This window comes from Nelumbo lutea, chromosome 5 (assembly GCF_056320005.1).
Source record: "Nelumbo lutea isolate HS-2025 chromosome 5, American lotus-T2T, whole genome shotgun sequence".
Taxonomy (NCBI): domain Eukaryota; kingdom Viridiplantae; phylum Streptophyta; class Magnoliopsida; order Proteales; family Nelumbonaceae; genus Nelumbo; species Nelumbo lutea.
The window spans coordinates 83,546,330-83,573,171 of record NC_142688.1 but is presented as its reverse complement, the minus strand read 5'-3'; the positions used below and the strand labels follow the sequence as shown (position 1 = coordinate 83,573,171).

General features: G+C 38.9%; 2 protein-coding genes and 1 long non-coding RNA gene across 7 annotated transcripts in view; 2 read left to right on the top strand and 1 right to left on the bottom strand.

Annotated features, from left to right (window-relative positions):
- The window catches only part of FAS4 (RNA helicase family protein), a 51,568-nt gene extending 38,627 nt beyond the window's left edge, over positions 1 to 12,941 (top strand). For all 4 annotated transcript variants that reach the window (XM_088945904.1, XM_088945905.1, XM_088945906.1 and 1 more), the window contains 3 exons: positions 7,876 to 7,989; positions 8,085 to 9,323; positions 10,870 to 12,941. In XM_088945904.1, coding sequence (XP_088802030.1) covers positions 7,876 to 7,989; positions 8,085 to 9,323; positions 10,870 to 12,354 — 2,838 coding nt within the window. In that variant the 3' untranslated portion in view covers positions 12,355 to 12,941. The remainder of the gene's footprint in view (positions 1 to 7,875; positions 7,990 to 8,084; positions 9,324 to 10,869) is intronic.
- Positions 12,942 to 15,835: 2,894 nt separating this feature from the next.
- LOC148853168 (uncharacterized) lies at positions 15,836 to 16,682 on the top strand. The gene is made up of 2 exons (XR_016099454.1): positions 15,836 to 16,087; positions 16,340 to 16,682. It is a non-coding gene; the product is annotated as an uncharacterized LOC148853168 (long non-coding RNA).
- Positions 16,683 to 18,824: 2,142 nt separating this feature from the next.
- Positions 18,825 to 23,526, bottom strand: LOC148853167 (putative serine/threonine-protein kinase PBL11). Of its 2 annotated transcripts, XM_088942432.1 has the most exons (6): positions 23,196 to 23,526; positions 22,188 to 22,270; positions 21,362 to 22,004; positions 20,399 to 20,656; positions 20,021 to 20,140; positions 18,825 to 19,652 (listed from the first exon to the last, which is right to left on the bottom strand). In XM_088942432.1, exons 3-6 carry the CDS (start codon positions 21,962 to 21,964, stop codon positions 19,020 to 19,022), a joined length of 1,614 nt encoding a protein of 537 aa, XP_088798558.1. In that variant the 5' UTR covers positions 21,965 to 22,004; positions 22,188 to 22,270; positions 23,196 to 23,526; the 3' UTR covers positions 18,825 to 19,019. The 2 variants fall into 2 exon arrangements, with proteins under 2 accessions (XP_088798558.1, XP_088798557.1); XM_088942431.1 differs by lacking the exon at positions 22,188 to 22,270 and having other exon boundaries at positions 23,196 to 23,519.
- Between the last annotated feature and the right edge of the window lie 3,316 nt (positions 23,527 to 26,842).

The window sequence follows — 26,842 nt, the reverse complement described above, 5'->3', positions numbered from 1 at the left end:
GCAAATGAGGTAGGAGTAGGCCTAGAATCCACTTGGCGGAGAGTCCTACCATACAATTCCAAATGTTCACGGAAGGAGTTGATAATATCTTCCTTAGGGTCAGAACCGAGATGTCTCTCTTGAGTTACGGAAGGACTAGTCTCTGTCGATGCCAGATTAGTTGAGTTATACCTTTTTTGATTTTGCTGGCCTGGTTTCTTGCCCTGATCCGGTGCCGGCTTCTTACCCAAATCCTGTGCCCATTTAGGTTTTCCATGGAGATCCCAGTATGTATCTTTAGTGTGTCGTGTCTTCTGGCAGTGAGTGCACCAAAGCTTGCTTTTATCTTCTGTTTTTTTCTGAGTGTCACCCTTTTTAAAGCCACCTCCGACATTTGTATATGAATTTCCCCGGACCGCTAGGGCAACTGACTCCCCTTCTACACCATTCATCACACTTCTGCTTTCTTCTGACTGCACCAAGGCATACACCTCCTAGACTGATGGCAAGTCTTTACTACCCAAGATCTGTACCCTGATGGACTCATATGACTGATTCAACACTAGGAGAAAGGCGAACACGCGTTGCTGTGATACAAGTGACTTATAGGCCTTTGCATTTTCATCACACTTCCAATTCATATTCTAATAGTGATCAAGTTCTTTCCATATTGATGTCTAATCAGAATAGTACATCGAGAGACTCCTCTCCCCCTGCTTGCAAGTAGAAGATTCAGCTTGCAGTTGATATATCTTGGCATAGTGTCTCTGTTCTGAATAAGTGGACTTCGCTTGTTCCCATATCTCACAAGCAGTTTCAGCCCACATAAAGGTCTTCCTTACTTGTGGCAGCATTGAAACCAAGAGCCAAGACATCACCATACTATTCTCTTGGTTCCACTTATCATGCTCAGCACTTCCATACTTCGGTTCCTTTACTCTCCCATTGATGTATCCTATTCGCCCCCTAGCAGTGATGTAGAGTTTTATCCCCCTAGACCACTCAAGGTAATTCAGTCCATCAAAGGGAATGACAGCCATGGGAAAGCTCATATCCATTCCCCCACTCACTCCATTGTGGCTCCTTGAGATCTCTGAAGTAGCAGAATTCTCAGTCGACATGGTCAAGCAGTTAATCAGTCCCACACACCGGACTTAGGACCCCTCCTTACTCCACAAAGCAATGCTCCACTCAGTTCACACCCACACACTCGGGTTTACCAACCAGATTGAGCACAAACAGTACCAAATTCTGGACAAAACTGAGGTAATATTCGGCAGTTTCAGACCTGTATAGTTTTATCAGTCCCCACCTACCAGAATTCCAGAATGGCTAACAACCACTAATCAGCAGGAGAGATCCTTCTTGCTTATAGTCAACTCAAACCATTGAGAAGACAGGTCAGCATTGACCTATAGTTGTCTTAACACATGAACAGGATCACACGATCCAAGAAAACTAGGGTTACACAGGTTCGATAGCATTCAGCCGCCCCAGATTCATAGGGTTTTCACTCGGCACATGACCAAGGAGAGTGAAGAAGAGAAAAAATAGGGAGAACTATACCAGTCGTAGCTATTCTGTAGTCCAGAATCAAATTTCCTTTCTGCTAGTCTGTTCGATCTATTCTTTGGGTTGATCGATCTTCGCTTGACAGTAGGGTTGATCGATCTGCTCTCTTTTAATCAGCATTCCCGCTCTGATACCATCTTGACAGTGTAGCCGAACAGAGATAGGTGGAAGAGGAGAGAAGAGAAGAAAAGAGAAGAGAGGAGAGAAGAGAGAAGGTTTGCAATGTAACAGTATTGGCGGCGCCAGTGTTTATTTTACTATATATAGGGCGGCAGAAATAACAAGGGAAAAGACCCTTGTGCCCCTGAGTACAATAACAGACATAACACAAAAAAACGAAATAAAGAACACTTTAATTAGACAAACAGGCCCTAACAACTGCAACTAAGTTATTTTAACATTATTCCAACAACTATGTCTACTTCACAACTTTGTCCAAAAAGGGTAAAGGCCTTAAAACCATTTGTCGCCTATCAACAACTCAATTCCAGTGATTCTAGTCCTACCCCTGTCCTACCAGGTATGGGTGTCAATTCTTTTTTAGGTACTGACTTGTGTGCTATGCTTGTAACAGATATTCCAGCTTCCCATCTAGGAGGTTCTGAGAGAGAGGGTGATAGTGGAAGGAGGGGAGAGGGTGGTGGAAGGAAGTAGTAAGGGGGAGGCAGACAAAATTTGGGAGTTGATCTGTACAATGATGGAGGAACTAAAAAAAAGGAAGGATTCTTAGAGAGATGTTGTAGCTAAAATAAGTGTGAGCAGGGTAAAATTCTTCCTCATACATTGGCTGGAAAGGATGGAGAAAAGAAAGAGGATGATTGTTGTATTAGGAAGGGGGGTGGGGAGGAACAAAGAACAAAAAAAGATCTGAAGTGGAAAGGCTAATCTCAGACATTGAGGGAGATTTAGAATTTAGTGGTAGAGGGGATGGGAGGAAGGGCCTAAAATGAGGAGATTATGGCCTTTTCATGGGTTTTTTTCTATTTTGTCTCGATGAAAATTATTAGCTGGAATGTAAGAGGGTTAGGGAGTGCAAGAAAGAGAAGGGTGATCAAAGACCTACTCCGAAGGGAAAAACCCGATATTGTGTTGTTATAAGAATTTAAAATGATGGAATTAGATGGGAGATGGGTGAGGAGTTTTTGGAGGTCTAGAGGTTTAGATTGGAGCTCATCTCCTTCTTGGGGAGCCTCGGGGGGGGGGGGGGGATCGTAACACTACGGAGGGAGGATGTGGTGGAAGTAGTGGAAGAATTGATAAGCAGATTTTCAGTTTCCATAGTGTAAGAATGTAGAGGATGGGTGTGTATGGGTCTTAACCAATGTTTATGGCCCTAGATCCTATAGAGAGAGGAATGAGATGTGGGAGGAACTATATGCAATCAAGGGGCTATGGGATGACCCTTGGTTCCTGGGTGGGGATTTTAATGTCATTAGATTCTTTGATGAAACCAGTAATCCCCAACAGGTAATTACAACAAGCATGAGGAAATTTAATGGTTTTATTGAAGAATGTGAATTGAAGGAAATACCTCTACAGCAAGCCAGTTACACTTGGTCCAACCTTCAGGAAATCCCTTTGTGTTCGAAGTTGGATAGGTTCTTATTTAACTTTGCCTGGGAGAATAGTTTGGAAAACTTGGTTGCTAGAGCGTTACCCAGGGTCACCTCCGATCACTGTCCTATCTAGATAGGTACTGGGTTTTTTCCTACAGGACCCAAACCTTTTAGATTCGAAAATATGTAGCTTACCCATCCAGATTTTGTGAAAAAAAGTGAAGGAATTGTGGGGTGAGGAGGAGAAGGGGGTAAGATGGAAAGGGATCAAGTTTCATAAGAAATCAAAAAGGTTGAGAGCCAAAATAAAAGAGTGGAATAGAGATCATTTTGGTAGAATTGAGGAGAAAAAATTGTGCCTAATCTCTCGAATAGAAAACTTGGATGTAAAGGAATCTCAAAATGGGTTGACCGAGGAGGACAAAGTGTTAAGGAGACAATTGAAAAAGGATTTGAAAGAGGTGTTATTGAGGGAAAAAATCAGTTGGAGACAAAAATCTAGACACAAGTGGATTAAGGAAGGCGATGGGAACACTAGATTTTTCCATGATTTGGCAAATGGGAGACAAAGAAAGAATCTTGTGACCAAGCTAGAGATAGGAGAGGAGGTGATTACCAACCAGGATGACATAGCCAGAAAATTTGTGGACCACTTCAAATCGATTTATAGTAGACCTTTGAGTGAGAGAGCAGTCGTGGAAGGGGTGGAATGGCCAAGAATTGATGATGGAGTGGCAAGGTGGCTGGAAAGGGATTTCAAGGAAGAAGAGATTAAGAAAGTTGTCTTTCTAATGGATAGATCCAAGGCTCCAGGTCCAGATGACTTTACAGTGGATTTTTATCAAGACTGTTGGGAGGTGTTGAAAGAGGATTTAGTTGAAGTCTTTAAGGAATTTGCAGACAATCACATTATAAGCCCTGGAATTAATGCCACCTTTTTGGCCTTGATGCCTAAGAAGAATGATGCCAACCACCCAAAAGATTATAAGCCTATTAGTCTGGTGACAAGCATCTATAAAATTCTGGCTTAAGTGCTCTTGTTGAGGATCAAAACAGTCCTCCCTTCTATCATTAGTGAAACCTAGGGGGCTTTCATTCAAGGGCGACAAATAACAGATCAGATCTTAATTGCGAATGAGTGTGTGGAGGAAATGAAAAGGTCTGGGAAGAGAGGCTTCATTTGTAAATTGGATCTTGAAGAGGCCTATGATTTGGTGGACTAGGAGTTTCTATTAGAGGTTATGCGAGACTGTGGATTTGGGGACAAGTGGTGTAGTTGGATTTTTGGGTGTATCAGTACTTGTCACTGGTATGGTGAGGGACTTTTTTCCAACTTGCAGGGGTGTCAGGCAAGGGGATCCACTCTCACCCTTCCTTTTCACCTTAGTAGCTGATGTGATTAGTAGGATCATTACTAAGGCTGACAGTGAAGATGCCATTAGGGGTTGGAGAATAGGGAGACACCAAGTCCCCGTCACCCACCTTCAGTTTGCAGATGACCTAATGATCTTTTGTGAAGGAGGTTTTAGCGAAAAGGTAGCAAACCTAAAGGAGCTAATCAAATGATTTGAAAGTACTTATAATTTGAGAATAAATTTGGAAAAGAGCTGCATAGTGGGTATAAATTTGGAGGTAGGGGAGGTCGAGGCTATTGCGGAGTGTCTTGAGTGTTCCACCTCTGCTTGGCCTATGTCATATTTAGGGCTTCCTTTAGGGGCAAATCCTAGGGAGAGTAGATTTTGGACCCTAATGATAGAAAATTTGAGAAGAGATTAGCCTCATGGAAGAGGAATTATGTCTCTTTAGGAGGGAGAAATACCCTAATAAGAGCTACCTTGGCTAACTTACCTACTTATTTTTTGTCTGTATTTAGGATACCAGTTAGGGAAGCTAGGAAATTGGAGAAGTTGATGAGAGATTTCTTATGGGAGCTGGGACAAGAAAGAAAGGATAACTTGGTTAATTGGGAAATTGTGTGCAGAAGTAAAGAAGAGGGGGGTTCGGGACTTGGGAGGGTAACTAGAAAAAATCAAGCTCTGTTAGGGAAATGGTTATGGCGATGGCCATTGGAAAGAGAGAGATTGTGGCATGAGGTGGTGGGAACCATTCATGGGAGGTCAGAGAATGGATGGGATGCTGGTGTATCAAGTCAAGCTGATCTAGCAGCACCTTGGAAGGCCATTCACATCACCCTTTCTCAATTCCTCAATTTTATCAGGTATGAAGTTTGTTCTAGCAACACAGTTCATTTTTGGGAGGATATTTGGGTGGGAGACACACCTTTGGGAGGATAATGAAATTGAATCTCTTTCTGTCTTGCTTGGTTGTCTTAATCATGTTTGTTTGGATCCCTCCAAGCCAGATAAAAGGGTATGGACTCCTAGACCCAATGGAACCTTCACTTATGCTTCTTTCTTCAAGTCCATCTCTCAACTTTCTACTCACCAACCCTTTTCGTCAAAAGAAATTTGGTGCAGGCCAGTTCCCCAAAAAATTATGGTGTTTTGTTGGGAAGTATTCCTTGGGAAAGTAAACACTCTAGGTAACCTACAAAAGAGAAGACCTTTCCTCTGTATTTCTCCTAATTGGTGTATTCTCTGTAGAGCTTATGGTGAGGATTGTTACCACCTATTAATATCTTGTCCCTTTTCTGCAGACCTTTGGGCTTGGCTACTTTCTTTCTTTGGGAGTAGTTGGAGTCTACTAGCCGAAGTTCACATGCTCTTCAACCATTCTACCTTTTGTTGGCCTACAAAAATAGGGAGAATTATGTGGAGATGTGCTCGTGCTACCTTGATTTGGACTCTTTGGGAAGAAAGGAATGTTAGAATTTTTTAAGAAAAGGAAAGGGGCAGTTAGGAATTGAAAGGCTGTGTGTTAAATAGGGCAATACCTTGGCTGAAGACCTTGGAAATCTTTCATCAATTCTCCTTTAATGACCTTTGGAGAAATTGGTCAGCAGTAGCGAGGTGTTCATCCCTAAAGGATAAATCAATTACAAGCTGGTCTCCATCCGAAGGCTCATTGAAGTTGAACTTTGATGGAAGTAGCATGGGTAATCCAGGATTATCCGGAATAAGGGGTACTTTGAGAAATGAGAAGGGAGAGATTTTGTTGCTCTACTCGAGTCCCTTGGGAATTGGGGACTCCATCAGGGCAGAACTTTTAGCTGCTGTACAAGGGGTGCAATTTGCAAACCAGTTGGGGGTACAACAACTAACAATCGAGGGGGATTCCAAAGTGGTGGTGGGTTGGTTGAAAAATCCTGAAGAGGCAATGTGGCGTTATAAGAATGAAATGAAGAAGTTTAGTTGGTTGACAAGGAATATGTTGGTCACTGTACAGTGGGTGGGGAGATCAAATACTTTGTCAGATGTGTTAGCTAAGCAAGGGGTAAATAGGGAAGAATTGTTTTGGGCTCAGTTGTGATTCTTGCTTTTCTTTCCTAGTTTACTTGTAAGATTCAAGGAGGGGCTGCAGCTCGCGCCTCTCCCTGGGATGTTGTATTAACTCACTCTAAATCTGCTTCTGAATTAATAAATTTATTATCATTCATAAAAAAAAATAATGTACATCAAGATATATCTTCACATAGCATGTCCCCTCTCCCCTCTGAACAAAAGAATCAGCTACCAGCACTTCTTTGCTGGAACCCATCCTTCAGAAGGGACTTTAATGATTTGGAGATTCAACAGATAGGGGATCTTCTAGCTTTGCTTCAAGATCAGACTCTGAACTTGCAAAGCCAGGATTCAAGAGTATGGAAATGGGAGAAATGAGGAGTTTTCTCAGTTAAGTCCTTCTACAGATATTTAGTAGATGGAAATGGTACAGATTTTCCTAGTCAGGTCATTTGGGGGACAGCGGCACCCATGAAAGTTAATTTTTTTGCTTAGGTGACAGTTCTAGAGAAATGCTTAACAAATGAGATGCTATTGAAGAAAGCTTTTCCATGCAATGACTTGAGCTGTAGCCTGTGCAGTGGGGAGATGGAATCAGTTAACCATCTGTTTTTACATTGCAAGTTTGTAGCAGAGTATGGAACTATTTTGTAAAGTGCTTAAAGGTCAGCTGGAGTATGCCTGCCTCATTAACAAGACTATTGAACTTCTTAGGAGCTGGTTGTCTATACATACAGGTTTTAAAGAAGATACAACTCACTGTAATTTTTTGAAGGTGGCCTTTTTTTTGAGGTCCTTTTGTTTATGTTTTGTACAGCTTCTCATTGTACAAAGTACCGGTTGATTAATACAATTATACTTTACCTTTTCTCAAAAAAAAAAGTCTAGCATGTCAAAGCAGCCATACAAGCTATCAGACAGCCTAGAGCTTACAGGGCACTCTAGCATGCTACTAAAATTTGATCTATACATGTGCCTACCATAAGCAATATACTTGACCTGACTTCTTTGTGTTCTCTTGTTCATTGTTCCATTGAACCATCCTTTATTATTATTATTATTTTTTTTATCAATAACATCAAATTTTATTAACCTGAGCAGAAAGTGGTAAGTACAGAAGGTTCAAAAACAGTTAAGGTTCATGAAAGATAAAACCTCTTATCTCTCCCCCAAGAAGCCCCAATTCCCTTACAATTATTCCCAAAACAATGAGTCTCTCTCCACCCCTTGGTATTGATTATTTTCTTTTTTGACTAGCCCTTCTCTTCTTTTTTGATTGATGAACTGGCGTACAATTTTATACCTAATGGTCCTACTATGCTCTCTTTGCAATGCTGTTAATATAAACTAGGCTTATTATGGTGCAGAGTGATTTCTTGTTGAGGCGATATTCTGTTATCATTCTGGATGAGGCCCATGAGAGGAGCTTGAATACTGATATACTAATTGGAATGCTTTCCCGTATTCTGCGAGTTCGTCAGGTAAATTATAAAACACTAGTGTTGTTACTCTTAGGTGTACATAATCAAAGTCCATGCTGTCTAACATTGTTTATCCATGTTGTGCTTGATGACAGAAGTTATATGAGGAACAGCAAGAGAAGATTCTTTCAGGAGTGAGAATTAGTCCAGAAAATATGGTTTCTCAGTTGAAACTCGTGCTTATGAGTGCCACCTTGCGAGTTGAGGACTTTGTTTCAGGAAGGAGGTTATTTTATGAACTCCCACCGGTTATGGAAGTTCCAACGAGACAATTTCCTGTCACCATTCACTTTTCAAAGAGAACAGACATTGTGGACTACATTGGCCAAGCTTATAAGAAGGTAATGGCAATTCACAAGAGATTGCCACCTGGTGGCATACTGGTCTTTGTCACTGGGCAGAGGGAAGTTGAATATTTATGCAGGAAGTTTCGTAAAGCTTCAAAAGATCTTTGTGAGAATACTGCCAAAAGAAAAACTGAGAGTGAGGTCAGTGCAGCCCCTGAAGCAGGCTCCATTAATCAGGATCTTGATTTGATGGACATCAAGGAAGCATTTGAAATTCATGATCATTCATCACACCAGCAAACTGATAGGTTTAGCTTTTACGATGACGATCATGGTGATCTCAATGAGAGTGAGTTAGATTCTTCTTATGATTCAGGAACAGAAAGCGAACTGGAATTTGATGATGATGTTGGAGATCTTCTTAATTATGAAACCTTCGAGAAAGAGGGCACCCACTCCAATGTTCTAGAAGAATCTGGGAGCCTTGCACCACTGAAGGCTGCTTTTGTGGCTTTGGCAAGTAAAAATGCACCTAACCCTAATTCTAAGGAAATTCTTCCTGCAACTGCCACTACAGAAGAGTGTTCAAGTCAATCCCCTCCTATTTCATGGAAGAAACATAGGGAAGGAGGTGTATGTCTTGGTGCATTGCGCCCCTTACCTCTTTATGCTATGCTACCTGCAACAGCACAGCTTCGTGTATTCGAGGAGGTTCCAGAGGGAGAGCGGCTTGTTGTGGTTGCTACCAATGTGGCAGAAACGTCTTTGACCATCCCTGGAATCAAGTATGTTGTTGACACTGGGAGAGAGAAGGTCAAGAACTACAACTCCTCCAATGGTATGGAAACATATGAGATACAGTGGATAAGCAAGGCATCAGCTGCTCAACGTGCAGGAAGAGCTGGAAGAACTGGACCTGGGCACTGTTACCGCCTCTATTCTTCATCAGTTTTTAGTAACTTTTTTTCTGACTTCTCAACTGCTGAGATATGCAAACTACCTGTTGATGGTGTTGTGCTTCTTATGAAATCCATGGGTATTGATAAGGTATCGTTGAAGTTTGACATTTTCCCAAAGAAGTTACTAATTGATTGGACCAAAACAGATGGTCCTGAATTGGTAGAATTGTACATTTGTGTGCTGCATTTTTTTTAATCATCATGTATATGGTGAACATTATCTGGGTTATATAATTACCAATTCTGAATGCTGGACAATGTATAACATGGTGATAGGGTTGTTATGCCCATCCAGTTTGGTCACCTTGTGGGGTTGAACTCTTAGAAGGACCTGCCAAATTACTAACGGTGGGTTTTACATGGTTTATATCCTAAGGGCTATAACATGGGTAGCATGTAGCATTCACATAGTTTGCAGGCAGTATACAATTTTTTATCAGAAAAAAGATGATTTTATTAATTTAGTAACAGATTACAATATAGAAAGGTCCCAGAATACAAGGATCATCAACCCTATGTTTTAACACAGCCAGCTACAGTTTTGCCCAAAATAGAGAAGGCCTATCAACTCCATGTTTTTCTAGAGTGTCTGCCAATACATTTGCTGTCCTTTTAGTCCACTCAAATGTAGAGTTAAAGCTCTGAGCCAGTAAGTCAATCTCCCTGAATGCAAATCTATACTTCCAGGGTGCTGAGTTTACTTGCTTAGCACAAGAGATGATCAATAGTGAGTCCCCTTCCACTTCCAACTCTCTAGCTTCTAATTGCACTGCTAATTTCAAGCCTTGCAACAGTGCCATTATCTCTGCCCGAACCAAGTCTCCATACTCAATTGGTCCTGAGAAAGCCACAATTTCTCCATGATGATTTTTGAAAACTCCCCCTATTCCAGCCCTCCCTCGGTTCCCAAAGGAGCTACCATCAAAGTTCAATTTCAATTTATTTGGCTCTGGAGGTTTCCAGTCCATCTTGTAATTTCTTTATGCATTTCCATTTGTGCCACTTCCATTTTCTTAGTATGTCATTTGTTGAAACATCTTTGAAGATATCTACTGTTTTTAGCCAGTGTGTAGATCTGATTTTTATTGTTTCAATTACTTCCTCCTTAGATCTGCTCTTCTCATTAGAAATCCTTTGGTTTCTTTCTTCCCAAATGGTCCAAACTACAGCTGCTCTTGCTACCCTCCATAAATATTGTTCCCTTTCCTTCTGCTGCCCCAGGAAATTGGAACTAAATAGGCTGACCACTTCTTGTGGGGGATCCCATCTGCAGCCAAAGAGTGAGGAAAAGTAATTCCAAATGCAAGATACAAAAGAGCAGAAAATTAGTAAATGAGGAAGGGTCTCACCACTAGCCAAACAGAGGATGAAAACATTACATAGTCTGTGGTAGAAACTAGGGTTTGAGAAGACAGAAAAAGGAGAAACATGAGAAATTCAAGATACCCCTGAAACCAACATTATCTACAGCTGCAGTCCACTTCTGTAGTTGATGCAGATTGCAGACTACTAGTATTCAATGAACCTATTCACAATTTATGGATGTTTTAGAAAATTAGGCAAACCTGCAACATTGTAAATGTTGCATTGCAGTAATTTAATATAAGCTTTTGATTTTGTGTTTTGCTTTACAGGTTGCCAATTTCCCATTTCCAACTCCTCCTGAGGCCACTGCCTTGTTGGAAGCTGAGCGTTGCTTAAAAGCTCTTGAAGCACTTAATGACCAAGGAAGACTGACGCCCCTAGGCAAGGCTATGGCACATTACCCCATGAGTCCTCGTCACTCACGCATGCTCCTTACTGTTATTCAAATAATGAGCAAAGTACAAAGTTATGCAAGAGCAAATCTTGTTTTGGGTTATGCAGTTGCTGCAGCTGCAGCTTTGAGTTTGTCAAATCCCTTTATCATGCAGTTTGAAGGGAGTCAGGGTAACAAAGCTGATTTGAATCAAGATGAGAAATCTGATACCGCAGATGGCCAGAAAATTCCAGACAAGCAAGAGAAGCTGAGACAGAAGAAAATGAAAGAAATAGCTAAACTGGCTCGTGCAAAATTTTCCAACCCAAGCAGTGATGCTCTCACCATAGCCTATGCTTTACAGTTGTTTGAGCTTACAGGAAACCCTGCAGAATTCTGCCAAAATAATGCACTCCACCTGAAAACCATGGAGGAAATGTCCAAGATGAGAAAACAGCTACTTCAATTGGTATTTCATCAAAGCTCTATAGATTCTTTTCAACAAGATTTCTCATGGATTCATGGAACTATTGAGGATGTAGAAAAGGCTTGGAGGGTTTCTGCTGACAAGCATCCACTCTTATTGAATGAGGAGGAGATTTTAGGCCAAGCTATCTGTGCTGGCTGGGCAGATAGAGTTGCCAAGCGCATTAGAGTACTTTCAGGGTCATCAGATGGAGATATAAAATCTAATGCAGTTCGGTATCAAGCATGCGTGGTTAAAGAAACTGTGTTTCTTCATCGTTGGTCATCTGTTTCTCGATCAGCCCCTGAGTTTCTGGTGTACAATGAACTACTTCACACAAAACGGCCATACATGCATGGAGTTACAGCCATAAAATCAGATTGGCTCATCAAATATGCTTGGTCTTTATGCAATTTCTCAGCCCCACTTACAGATCCAAGACCTTTTTATGACCCTTTGACTGATCAAGTATTATGCTGGGTCAGTCCAACTTTTGGTCCTCATTTATGGCAGCTTCCATTGCATAGTTTGCCAATCAAAACTGACATGCACAGGCTGTCTGTATTTGCTTATGCTTTGTTTGAAGGCCATGTGTTGCCATGTTTAAGATCTGTGCAGAAGTTCTTGGCAGCCCCAGCAATTACCATTTTGAGACCTGAGGCATTAGGGCAAAGACGGGTTGGAAATCTTCTCAACAAATTAAAAACCAGGTCAAGGGTTATTGATAGCCGTGCAAAGTTAAAGGAGATCTGGAATGACAATCCTCAAGAATTATATATGGAGATTCTGGACTGGTTTCAGGAGAGATTTCATAACCAGTTTAAAGAGCTTTGGGCACAAATGCATCATGAGGTTCTTTTGGAGCCCCAGGAACTCTTTCCCAAAAGGGTTAAGAAAGAAAAGAGAAAAAAGTAGATAGGATACTCAGTTCAAGGTACACTGAAAAGGAACAAGTTTGATTATTTATTGATATAGCAAGCTGACCGATGTTTCTTCCTTCTGACATGCATTGGAGGTGTATTAGGTGCATTTGAGGTAGTGTTGTACTCCCATTATGTGCATTGTCAAACTCAACCACCGGAGTCTTCTAAATAACTATTTGTGCTTTCAAATGGAGAATTGCCTGACTTATAGTTCCTGGTATATGTCATCACAAGGATGCTGTTGATACCAGACAGCATCTTTTTATATTGTACACAAAAATAGATTGATATAGGTTAATCATAATTAGGATCTGGGTTTGATTTTTTTTCTTGTTTTATATAAATTATTTTCTTTGGCAGGGCTGACATGCTAGATTGCCCATTATATTTTTTACCCTATCTTGACCTTGCCAACGAGGCAACAATTTTGTGGTCCTGACCTGCAAACAACGCTAACCTGCTAGGAGAGTAAAGAAAGTGCTATTGTTTTTGGGCATGAATTGCAAGTTCATGGAGTTGTTTTGTTCCTTATTTGATCCAAATTCCAGAGTGATATTATCTCATTTTTATTTTTCAGTTATCTCATTAGCAGATTTTTACATGGCAGAACTTGTTATGTTATTAATTTACAAGCATAGTTTTCAAGGCACCAAGATGAGGCTAGGCAACAAGGGGAGACCTAGTCACCTAGGCGATGGATTTTTTGAAGTAAAAACATGTATCCTAGGGTAGTTCCCTAGGTTCCATAATCATATTTCCTTAATAAATATCCATACTTTTCATAAGAAAATTATAAACTTCATGTTAAAGTATAGAAAATCAACATATTCCATTTCCAACATATTCATGAGAAGAAAAAGAAGAAAGAAAAGAATATTCGAAAAATATAGGGACTGAACCCCTATTTCTGTTATAGGAAAAGAAGAAAAGAAAGGGTGGAAGAAAAAGAACAAATTAGTATATAAAAACACAAAATTAGTAAAGAAAAGGAAGAAAATGTGTTGATTGGACAACATTTTATGTTCTTTCTTATTGGTTCAGGTTTTAAAGTCTTTGAGGGTTCAATACAGCATTTAGCAATGTTTGTGTTGTGTTGATTAAACCCTAACAAATAAGAAAATAACAAAAAGAAATTAGTATATAAACACACAAAATGAATATTTTAGTTTAAAAACGTCTATTCTATAATTATAGCCTCAAAAAATTAAGAATATAAAAGTTTGTTATAACACGCTATTGAAAACTGCTTGGCGATTAGGCGAGGCGAGACTCCAAGGGCGCCTTGTCGCCTAGGCGCCGCCTTGACAACTATGTTTACAAAGTGCAGTTGAGGTAAAAAAAAAAATACTGGGATGATCTAATCAGCAATATTCTATAGGAGTATTCTTTTTTTCTCTATGTAAAAGCAATGAAAATCAAATTTTTACACTCTTCTGCCTTATCATATTTTTTTTCTTTGATTGGTAATGTTTATAATTTTACTGATATTTATGTTAAGGAATGATATCCAAGATGTGCCAAGCACCCCAGGTTTGGGCTAGCATCCCCTCTTTTATCTTTCAATTAATATTATACCCCCCGCCAAAAAAAAAAAAAAAAAGATCCATCTTGGGCTGTGATTTGTGAACATGTTAGAGCTTAGAAGAAGGATGCACAGGAGAACAGGCTATTGGGATTGGGAATCCAAATTTTCTTATCAGAATTCAGCAAGTCAAGGGAAACACCATCAAGGGAATGGAGGAATGGTGTAAAGCGAGATATGATTCGCTACTTGAAGTATATAAGCAACATTTGATAATTTGGTTAACATTTTGGAAGCCTGCCCCTATCAAATTGTGGTTTGTCAAAAAACACCACTTTTATGAAGTGAACCAGAGTCTGAACTACACAAACCACACCTGGTAACTCTTTTGGATCAGGTTGCAATGGTTCAAATAAAAAGTTAGAACCCTAGTTGAGTTGGCTCTTATATTTTGGAGACTTGGAGACCTTTTTCTATTATTTACTATGATGTGTTTAATGTTCAAAGTGACTGGTAGGATTTTGGAGAAATTCAAGAATTTGAGTTGTTCTTGCTTCTCACCTCTTAGTTTGAAGTTGACATTGCTTTTGAAATTGAACTTTTCCGCTCTTCAGATTGAGTGAATGAAGAGCTCAGATTGTTGAAGCTAGTTGATAAGTATATCTTAGTTTTTGATGGTTGTGTATTTAGTTTGAAGCTTTTATTTACCTGATTTGTTTGGTTGCTTTGACTGGGTTCAGCTTTCATTTGTAGTTTGCAGTTCCCAATAAAACCTACTTGAGTAGGGAAGCTTCTAAAATTTCTTGCCTGGTAAGTGTATGGTGTTGGAAGCTTGCTACCTAGGCCTGCTTTCTGTGAGGCAACAATATATTAGCTAGGAAAATCAACTAAACTATGTTATAGTGGCAGAATTTCATTTAGATTAAGTTTGGAAGGAGTTCAAATACAAATATGTAGAGTGCAAAACCTTGTATTTTGTATTGTTTTCAATGTATTTGTACTCTTTCCAAACTGAGCCTTAAGTTCAATTAAACCACGTAACAAATTGAAGAAAAGGTGGCAGAGACAACTTAGCTTTCTTTCAGTTTTCTTGGTATTTTGATTGTATTAGTTGTCTTTTTATATATAATATATTAAAAGTTCAGCGCAGTTGATTTAAGGTTAATTTAAATACGGTGGTTTAAAATTGAAAGGCTACTTCAGGTGATTTCTACTACAAGGCTCTTTCCATGGTTAAAATTGAAAGGGAATGAAGTACTTGGTTGAAGAACAAATCAGTCCAAATCAGTTTTACCAGACTCGTGCTGGACCAAAGAGTCAGCAGAACCAGGAGGTGGCAGCCAAAACTATTTTTAGGCTGTCCAGATCTTAGAAATGTTGACTTGTTCAAACCCACCTCAAATACATATGTTATTACCTAATATAACCTTTAAGATATAGATATATTGTTTTATAAATAACCTATAAGATATATTGTTTTAAGCCTATTTTGATGTAAAATACTTTTAAAAGATAATTTGGAACTATTTGTTAAAACTATTGTATATCAACATCAGAAAAATGGCTAAAGCTGACAAACTCTTGAGAGGAGGTATGGTACTGGATAGCAAAGATTGTGTTTTGTGCTCTATTGAGCCAGAATTGACCAATAATCACCTTTTCCTGGATTGTTCCTTCGCTAGGGTGATATGGAAAATGGCTTTAAACACTTTTTGATGGATTGGTTGCTTTCCAACCACAACCGAAAGTTTTCTTAAAGCGTGGTAACTTCAAGGTTTAAGTCAGAAAGGAAAAGTAATCTGCCTTTTGCAGTTTTTTGGTGTATTTGGGCTGAGAGAAATAACCACATTTTTTACAACGAATCATGTACAAGGAGGCACTTTGAAATTAAGTCAATGTTGATAAACAAGATCTTTAGAGTAGTTCCTTATAGTGTGTTTAATCTTCTCAGTGTCTCACACTTCTCGGAGCTTGGTCGTTATGTTGCCAATGGGAACTTTGTTTTGTTTTGTAAGTGAGATTGATTTGACTATTACTTCAATTCTTCAGTCTTCACCACTTCAACAAGTGTAGCCTCCTTGCTGACAGCCCTATTGAGAAGTTCAGGCTTTGATGGTTCCTTCCTTGAACAGTGGCATCTAATGCCCAATGGCCACGCAGAGGTGATGGGTGATCTTGTTTCCAGAATCCAGATCTACAATAGGTACCATTCATCTAACTCTGATCACCCTGGGAGCATTCTACAACATGTATAATTTTATTTTGATTAACAAAACCGATCATGCTGCTGAACACCCCACCTATTATCACCAGAACCATGTAAAGATGCATAAATACTTTTTGGTCGTGTTTGTGTGAAAATTACATCAAGTATTCAATCCTAGATTCAATAGTGCACCTTTTTTTCTTGAGATCTGATATTAAGATGGTAAACCTTCTGTCTCTTGAAACACAGCCTTGATTCTCAACAGTGCTCTAAGACTTGGCATTTCACGTGTCTTTTTTGTACCATCATGCAAGGTATTTTACTTTGGCCCACCAATAACTCGTCATACATTTAGGATCAAAGTAAGGATAGGGTATGAAAATTTGAATCTTCTGTTATGTAAGTAATTAGAGTTGTCAATTAGTAATTGGTCCAGTTCTGGGTTTTGTAATAATATGCCTTTAGACCCTATATGCTGAAGTTCGGGACTCGTTCTGCATACCTCTACTGGTTCAGGACCAACCAGGTCTACCCCAACCCATTAACAGCACTAAATGTTTTCTTTGGAATTGGAAGGGATTATGCTCAAAGGTGATGAATATCGATGGTGATTAATTAATAAGGCTGTGTTTGGTTTGAAAGAAAGGCATTATATAGGTTTCTCTACTTTTCCAGTTTTCCCTTTCCCTGCCTTTTCTTTCAAACCAAACAAAGCCTAAGGGACTCTTATTGTTTATCGACGTGGTTTTATTTTGCTGGGTTACTGAATTACCTAATTAGGCGGACCATGGATGGCAATATGAAAGGCAAAATCCATCTGAGATTTCTTGATCAGGCTTACCACAGATGCTATAGCTTCTGTAAATTAATCAGGGATTTAGGATAGAAGATTCCAGTACAAATGGTTTTGTACGTTTACGGTTTACATCAATTCATCTAAGTGAAAATAGAAAAAGAAATCCACTTTTCATCTTCGTATTTTCATTTACCTGGTCCTGGCCAGTGGCCACTGCTAAGCTAACGTTAATAACCCACCCCGTGGTTGACAGTTGACTGTAGACCCATTCCAAAATAAAGCTCATTTAAGTTAAATTATGTAAAAGTCCTCGTACATATTGGTTAGGAATGGCAACTGGGTGGGGATAGGGAGCCTCTCTCCATCCCCATTCCTGCAAAAGTCTCTGTTCCCATGGGGTTTTCATTTCCCATGATTTTTATAATGTTAACCATTTTGTTTTTGTTTTTGATTGTATTTAAAAAATAAAAATAAAATAATTAAAATTTATAATCTTATTAAAAAATATTCAAACATATTCAATCACATTTTTAAAAATATTAATATATAGATGTATGTATATATATATACATATATATTAGTGGGGATTTTACAGGGCGGGAAGTGCTTTTCCATCCTTGCCCCATTTGGGGTGGATCAGCACAGAGATTGGGGAAATGAAAAAAATTGCCATCCCTAGTATTAATCACACTTGCATAATTGATTCCCAGCTTATTAAGAAAAAAGAAAGATAATCTCTACTGCATTTTGTTTTTAATGTTAGTCTGATTCTAATTAAGTCTTTGTAGTTTTGTATAACTTGGTTGTTAATGGTCATCCAATTCACACTTGTTGCTTCGTGGCCGGCGATTCTTATCCAAAAATTAATCGATTGGACTTCAAAGTTCAAATAGAACATATTGCGTGATAATTAGTTAAAACAGGAATTATATGCATTGGTACAATTCCTACCAAAGCCGAGTTTTTTCACCGGTAATTAAGACGATGTTCTATAGCGTGCTGATAAACATTAAACAGAGGAGGGTTACTATCAAAAATGAAATGCCAAATTCACATCAAAATAAACTACCATATGCGACAAATAGGGATAGCAAATACATAGTAACAGCAAAAGTGGGTATTGTTAGTTTGTTACAAATTAAAAGCACACTAATTGGATTTGAACAAAGTGGGTCAAATTTCAAAAGTCTGTTCCGCTTATCATCACATTGGGCCGTCGTCCTGGAATATAAGGTCAAGGACAAAATTATCTTCACTTATTTGGCTGTAATTCTTTTTTCCTCGCTGCAAATAAGTTGGCTTGAGTTTCTTGATCCTGTCTCATTTGTATCTGTCTTCCCTTGCTTGACACCTTTCTACAACAGCCTGTTGCATTACGGCTTCAAACGTTCTAGATTCGAAGGCTCCAGAGACCAGAGATATCTATATCGTTCATATCAAATCTCACTCATAGCTTATCCACCCCATCTGTGTACTAATTTACTAACATGTCGATGCAGGCATGCAGCCATGTCATCAACACTGTTATAGTTCACATAGACTAACGTGTAACAGGGAGAGCCTGAGAACGGTGCAGGCTGTTGAACGTAGACCGCCAAAATTTTTCCTGCAGAGTATAGATAGAGAAATTAATTACAGCGCAGATATATTTCAAATTTTGATTGGGTCCAAGGTTCACGGCTGATACGTGTCGTTCTGAGACCCTTCCGATATGCTCCTACAGTTAGTGTATCGGAGGTCTAAAAGGGATGAAAGGTTCCTGGACCGGCTCCTCTGAACTAATTTAAAAAAAATAAAAAAAAGTAAAAAAACAAGTATCGATATTTTTAGGTCGGCGCAAATTGGAGAACGAGTTCTTGAATTAATTCGAGGTACATCTCAAAGGCTACAGTATTACGTAAGAGAAAGGGCAAACTCATTAATTACTCAGAGAACGAATCGGACAAAACTGATTGAATCCATTCAAAACAGACAGGCTTCAACTCTTCTTTATGTACAGAAGCCATCCTCTGCTTTTTAGATTCTTCTAGGATGGATGAGTGCAAGAACCATATCTTTATCCTTTTATATACCATTGTTAAATTACAAAACAAAAGGAAAAAAAATGAAGAAAAAAAAAACTCCTATTAACAATCAAAACCCTTCCACTCCAGCCCTCCGAACTGTCGAGGAAACTGATTTTCGGCTTTCCTGAGCCCCATTTTCATCCAGTGAGATTGCAGATGAACATGATCGAGGCGGAAGTGACATAGGCAACGAAGGTGGCCTTGTCGGAGAAACAGATGGCCGACTTCTTGTTGGTGGAGAATGCGATAAACTTAATCTGGGGGCTGGTGTAACAACACCATTGAGACTTGGTGACCTTGACATATGTTTTCCGGTGACAGTAGCAGGCTCCTGGAGTGGAAATCGACAGGAGTACTTCATTTCCTGGACATTCTTAAGAGATTCAACAATGGTTCTCATGGTGGGTCTCTCTAATGGATCCTTCTGGAGACATCTTAGAGCAATGTCTGCCACTGTCCGGGCTGCCTTGGCTGGAAAGCGACCTTTTAGACGTGGATCCATTATCAGGGATAACCGGCAATCATCAGCTAAGAAGGGTCTGCTCCACTTAACTAAGTTCATCTCTTCCTTGGGGTGGCGGCTATCAAGATTCTTTCTACCAGTGAGTAATTCAAGAAGAACAATTCCAAAACTCCAAACATTGCTCTTGGGAGTAAGTAATCCCCTCTCTAATGTCTCCATCGAAAGATTCGCCAGTGCCTGAAGAGTTCAAAAAGGAGGATCTTAATCAACACAGAAGAACTCACGGATAAGAGCAATCCGAATATAAGACTCATGATTTGTAATTCATAAGTTAGAAATATCCCAGGAAAAAAACTACGCCATCCATCATTAATGATATTACTCGTTCAAAAATACATTCTTGGACAAAAAAAGGTTGAAAATTCTTTTGGTTTTCACAGTTGAAAAAACATTACTTTTGTTGCTTTAATTTCCCTTCTTGACAATAGAAGTTAATTATTATGCCAAGGATGAATATCATCCATCATCCAATCCTCATCGTATAAAACAGGAGCCCTTCAGAATTGGTAATAGTAACAATTATTTCTGACTTGCAAAAGTCATACCGTTGAAGAATTGGAAATCTCTGCCTCTGGGTTGTGGCTGACGCAACCATAACCAGAAAGCTTTGCACTAAAATCCTTGTCTATCTGTATGTTGGAAGTTGAGAACTCATTGTACATTGCCTGAAAAGTAAAAGAAGCATAAGGTAAACTTGAAGCAATAATGGAACGGTTTCATTACATGCAAAGAGGAATCCTTAGTTCAATAATCCCAATCCCTGGTCTCCTCAAATCCCAATCTACATGGTCTCACACTCAAAAGATTTACAAAGGTCTGAGGACCCAGAATCCAGCAAGTCATGTCAAACTTGGATATCTTCATTGAAAATATCAATTAAATCCAGTTTTAAATGATGTTCTAGATGGAAAGTTTCTAGATACCTGAAAAGGACCTTCTTCGTGCAGAAAAGCAAGACCTTGTGCTGCACATAGAGCTACTTTCATCCGAGTATGCCAGTCAATTGGAGGTCCATCAGACCTCCCATAAAGCAGTTTATCTAAACTTCCATGGAAGAGCCTCTCATAGACCAACATCCGTTGTTCTGAACCTTCACGTGCATGGTAGCCAAGCAATTTACAGAGCAGGGGATGTTGCAAGGATGCAAGCATATTAATCTCATTCACAAATTCTTTGAACCCCTGTAAGAACACAAACATGGTAAGGTTATATCTCAATTCACTTGTGATTCTCAAAACACCAAAAATTAAAAGGATTTCCATAAACCCATCCCACATGTCAAATCAATAACTCAATGTGTTAATATAGATTAATGAACTAGGATATATACTTCAGAAATTCTCAACAGTGCATCAGCAACGATGCAATGTACTCTTAAGTTGCATTACTATGTAAATGATGTGACAAAAAGTTTGAATAAATGGAAATTCAACGCAATAGTGCTGCTGATTTTCCCTAATAACAAGTCTAACTGATGTGCCTTTGTGCCAAATGGCATCCTTTCTTATATCTCAGCAGAAAAAAACATCCTTAATTTCAAGTAATATAATCTTTATAATATGGACATTTTATATTCATAGCCAATGATTGCATCCATTATAAGATCTAGTTAGGGGGGGGATAGGACCATGAACAGGCGTGTGAAGAATAACAACTCATAATACATAGTAGAAAAATCAAAGGACAACACAGAGATCCCAAGGGGTGGGGAGCATTGAGCAATGGCTTAATTGACAATTATTTAGATATCTCAGTATTTAGGCTCACTTTAGTCCCTGCTATCTGGGTGTTGGAAAGGATGCATTGAATACAGGGAGATGAAAGAAAAGTACTTAAAAAAAGATCCATAGATCAGTGACATGAGAAAATATAGACTTGTACATTACCTGATTGGAAGGAAGAAAGCGAGTAACCGTGGCTTCAAGTTTCTTGGAACCTGGGGAATCTTCTCCAAAAGAGGCTTTATAAATCACAGAAGAAAGGCCTTCTGACATACAACGTTCAGGGGAAAAATGTTGGCATGCTGCAGCTATCTCTTCATATGAGAAGTTCCGGAGTCCTCCTAAAGGAGGTAGAGGTAAGGGACCGGAAGCATGAATGGAACTGTTGGCACTCCCTAACTTGAAGCTTCCCATATTCTTCAAAACAGTAGTGCTCTGAGGTGATGGAAGAGGGAGAGGTTGTGGGCTTGGAGCACATTGTTCCTTTATGAACCCACCTCGAATCTTGGATTCTTCATGTTCATCATATTCAATTGATGACAGCGCATCCTTCTCTGCTACGTTTAACATTGAAGGAGCAGATAAAGCCCGGGTTCTACCTTTTGTCTCTCTTGTTTTGAAGCTTGGAGGGGCGGACTGAAGAGAGCGACCACTAGGTTGTGGTTCAGGGAGCATGGTAGGTGTATTTTCCTGAGGATTGATACGTTTATTGTAGATGGGCTGCTCAGACTTCTTTTTCTTACTCTTCAATACTGTAAAACACCCCATTTTATGTTTGATAACTTTAACAGCTGTACAATATTTGATCCTGCATAAAAGGAAGAGAAAGCACAGGTTACTGGCTGACCCAATGACTAATGGCATCCAAGAAGATGGTTGCGCTCAACTCTGGATACCAAGTAAATGAAAGAAAAACTAGTAGTCAAGAATTTTCCAAGTAACAGGACATTGACAGTGTTTCAAGGGATAGCCCATCTGCCAGCAATCAAACCTGAGCAACAGGTTGAATTGTAAAAAGCGTCTCAAGAAAACTAGTTGGTTTTCCCCCAAATTTCCTCCAAGTAAAATGAAGGCCTGCCAGAATTTTGAAAACCCAAACTAAAATGAATAAAGTTCCTCAACTTCCTAAAAATATCTTCAAATTTTAACTCCATTAAAATTCTAAAATAAGAACGTGAGAAAACAGATGTTACCGTATTAATACTATACAGTTAATCTAAATATTGAGTTTCAAGGCATTATTGGCCAATGGCCATAGGCACTAATCTTAATTCACCCCAAAACCCCAACATATTGTGAGAAAAAAGCATTAAAGGATCACCTGAAGCAATGGAATAACAGCGTCAAATTCCCTAATAAACGGCAAAATCGATAAACTCCATTGCATTAGAAAAAGGTGGAAAGCAATGAATAAGCAGGAAAAACAAATCTACACCCATTCCTAAAATTAAAGAATCCAACCTCCACAAATAAATAAAAATTAATGTAATTAAAATCTTAAACTTCCTAACTAGACAAGGTCGCCAGGAAAACAAATTACAATACCAAAAGTCGGCAACTTAGTATACGTGAGAAATGCAAATCAAAACCACGAAAAATTAATTCTTTTCTCCCAAATGGACATAGAATAACGCCAACAAAAACCTAAAGTTCCACATGAAACGCCGTTGAAGCCTAACTTAAAACAAAAACCAAACTAATCACTCAAACCCTCAAGTGAAACTGCAAATTCAGTTCCCTGCAGTCCAAAATTCCGCCGAACAAATTCAACCAGAAAATTACTCAAAATACTCTCTTAAATTTCTTTAATTGGCATCGAAAACACACTTCAACAAATAAAAGGAAAAAAAAAAAAAAGAAAGAGGAAAAGGAGAATGGTAGCCCTTCTCCCGCAAGTCCAATAAAAGCATCCGACTCACAAGTTCCTCAATAAGTTCCACAAATTGCCGAAGAAAAGACATGAATAAGGATGAGGAAGAAAGGGGAAAACGAATCGAACCTGATAACAGAAACAGTAGAACCAAAGATCAGCGGCTCTCTCTCTCTCCTCAGCAACAGAAAATGATAAACCTTGCGTCGTCTTTAATGATCTGAGATCCGAAATAGAAAATAAAAATGTTCTCCTTGCATTCGATGGATTGATCAAAGTGAATAGCAGGGACAGAAGAGAAACGGGAAATGAGAAACCCTAAGTCAATGGAAATAAAGAAACAAGCAAAAAAGTGGAGAGGATTGGAAGAGAGATGGAGACCGAGGGAGCAGCAGTCAAACTTGTATTTTTAAAATATAATCTTTTTATTTGCTGCAAAATTGAAAATTGAATACAAATTGCGCTCTCTCGCTCTATTATCACAACAGAAATAGTTTTCTTAATACATTCCCAAAAATGCCCCTATACTCCGTAATATATACGGAAAAGCCATTTTCAGACCTTACCAAATACCAAACCGACTTTCTTGATTTCTGGGCTCCGCTGACATCACATCAACGCTCTTTGATTCCTTTCCAAAATTCTACTCAGATCCACCAAATCAACGTTGGATCTGCTGATCAAAAGCAGTTGAAAGAATCTTCGCCGTATGGCAGTTGCCACACGAAATCCCTAACAACTGTTGAGTTTTGAATTTGACCGACTCGTCGTGATTTCAATTTTGAGTGGGTCCATGGACTAGACGAATACGCACTGCCTTTTTTAGTAAATTTATTGAAATCTGAGGGTATCTTGAATTGCACCTCGACGGATGTGACACTTCGGTCAAATTTGGAAAATTCATTTGTAGAGATGGGAGTTTTTGAGTGTGGTCAAAGAGACGGATCATGATAGGCTTTGTTGACTGTATATAATCCGTCGGATTTTCATTTTGTCCTAGAAGTCGACGGACGGATCTACCATTCAAACCTTTGGCGGGACCCACTGACAACAAAAGTTGTCGGGGTCAAAAGGAATAGTTGATTCTCAATATTTTAAAGAATTCACGGTTAAAAACTTAAAACTCCATTTTGTTAACAATATTACCGATGGTTGAATTTTGACTTTATGTGCCGACGTGGAGAAAATAAAATGGGACCTGCATTTGATGCCGAGGCCCCAAAACAAATGTGCTGGGCTTCGGGCTTCGGGCTTCGGATATTAATCGTTATAAATGCGATGAAAATGACTCATTGGACCCACATCGTCATCTCGATGATGACGGTTCTTGATCCTTCCTGCATTCCATGATCAACTGCTGCCTCGGGAGACCGATCCCCTGAAAGCATGGCATCCAGCCGCACGTTGAGAAATTTGAGAAGATGTTCCCAATGTACGGATGTGAGTAAGGTTTTTTCCGCGACACTGGACCTATAAATATAATTGCTTCATCTTCCCTTATTCATGCCCGACATTTGGGGAGCCAGAACTCGATGGCCAGGATCATTTGGTAAGCCATGGGATGAGGCTATCGTGTTCGTGGGTCATGAACGTTGTTCAAAAGTTTGGACCGATAGAAATCACATTTCCGGTTCAGACGGGTAGGGGACCATTTTATGGTTTACCGTCGGCTTTGGTTCTGAAGATCTCAGACCAAACCAGTGAAAAAAAATTCTTGGATCAAATCAAATCGTTTTAGCATAATAATTAAATTAGACCAGACCATTTTATTACAGTTTGGGTCATTCTATTGGACTTAATCAAATTAGTAGCTAAAATCACGTATATACCTACAAAAATAACAAATAGAATTCAAATATCAAACTGAAATGCTAACAGGTGCCATCTATTATTATAATATAAAATACATTCATATTTTTTCAAACATAAATAGCTTTTTGAACATCGAGTTACAAGTTAAAAATTGAAACATACAACAGCAATGTATGAAGTATTAAATAAATGCATACATACATAAATATATGTATTATATATGTTATATACATTTAATAAATATATAATTATTAATATGGTTTACAGTTTGATATAATTTCTAAAATTTAGTGAACCAGATTAAACCAGAAAATTACAATTTGAGAAATTTTCATATCAAGCCACCAATTTCAATTTGGTTCAGTATGATATAGTGGTTTGGACCATATAATATATAAAGAAAACCCCTATAGACAGGGCTTTCATGTACTTACCAAACAAAGTATGATTTTGGGCCTGTATTGTGATGGACCAAAAGGCAGAACTATTGGGCTAAATCCAACCGCATGCACATACTTTTATTCATTTCAAGATACTTTTCTTTGCTTTATCCTTCTCTGTAGGGACTCAGTACTCCATGATGCATTGGAGATGAAATTTCGAGTTTGAGACTTTTTAAATGAGAGCATATTATAGATAAATATACATATAGCAGATCTTTTAGACTTCTACTATATTACACAAGACTTCTCATCCAGGGGTGCAATCTGGGCTGGTTAGGGTTAGGATTTTGTCTAGATTTGAATGGCCTGACCGATTGAGCACGAAGCAGTGTAAAATGTTGACTTGGACCAACTCGGGTTTCACTCCTATTAATCTCATTCACATCACAACCTCTCTTTGTTTTCCTTGATTCCTCTAAATTTTGCAATTTTTTATTTTTATTTTTTGAAATACAAATAAACATAAAATATGGGACTATTTAAAGTTTAATCTTCATATATATATATATATATAATTTTTATAAAAATTAAAAAACGCCAAACGTAGTGCCATTTAAACTTTTCCACAACTGAAGCAGGTTGATATTGAATATAATAACTGATCACCACTCACCTGTGGAGCATGGGACCTACAAAGTACAACTACAATAGGATGATATTTTTTCTTGGTGGAGAAACGGATGGGTTATTATAACCAATTAATGGGGCCCATATATTATAACAGACATATAAGACCACAAATAGGATCAATATGTAGGACAAGTTAAAGGGCTACAATGTGGGACTGCAATAATCAAATAGTGAATGCACAGGCCCATTTTTCACTCGCATATTCTTCAGTTTGTTTCGAACAAAAGAAGACAAATAAAACAAAAAGAGAATAAAAATTGAGCCAACCTGAATTATTCACTGTTTTAGGCGGTGTCAGCTAATGTGTATTGTTGATGCTCGGAATAGGCCGAGGTTAATACAGTAATTTCGCTCCTAAGTTGAGGTGGAGTGGAGAGAACATGTTAGAGGCCCCGGGTTGGTATCCGAGGCGGAGACTCCAACATCAAGTTAACACGAGGTTGGTGCAAGGTGACCAAGGTCTGAGGTACGAGGCTCAGATGAAATCACAAGGGAGAGCAAGAATTCTTAAGAATAGTTCAAGCGCCTTAAGTTATGGATATTTTACCTTGAGGGATCACCTCCTATTTATACTTGAGGCTACCCGAAGTTAAACGGGTTCGAGGACAACCATTCAAGGCCCCCAGCCCGCCGAGTACTGTTGTGCCTACGTGCTGATTGGGTCCGCTCTGGACACTGCCTCCTAATGCGTACTGGCTTCCTATTTCACCGGACCACGAGCGCCTAGATCATGTATGATTTTGTTTTTCAAAACAAAAAAAACAAAAGTCTGATGTGGCAGTCATTTTTGTTTTGAAAAACAAAACCCATTTATGTTTCCGAACACCCCCTTAGTCACCAAATCTTATACAAAAGGATTTTACCTATTAAGGTTGAAACAGGGGAAGCATG

Coding starts and splice junctions, on each gene's coding strand:
- LOC148853167 (XM_088942432.1), bottom strand. CDS start 21,964: ATGGGGTGTTTTACAGTATTGAAGAGTAAGAAAAAGAAGTCTGAGCAG. Junction 20,657..21,361: donor GCTTTCTTCCTTCCAATCAG/GTAATGTACAAG, acceptor GTGTTCTTACAG/GGGTTCAAAGAATTTGTGAA. Junction 19,653..20,020: donor AGATTTCCAATTCTTCAACG/GTATGACTTTTG, acceptor TGAACTCTTCAG/GCACTGGCGAATCTTTCGAT.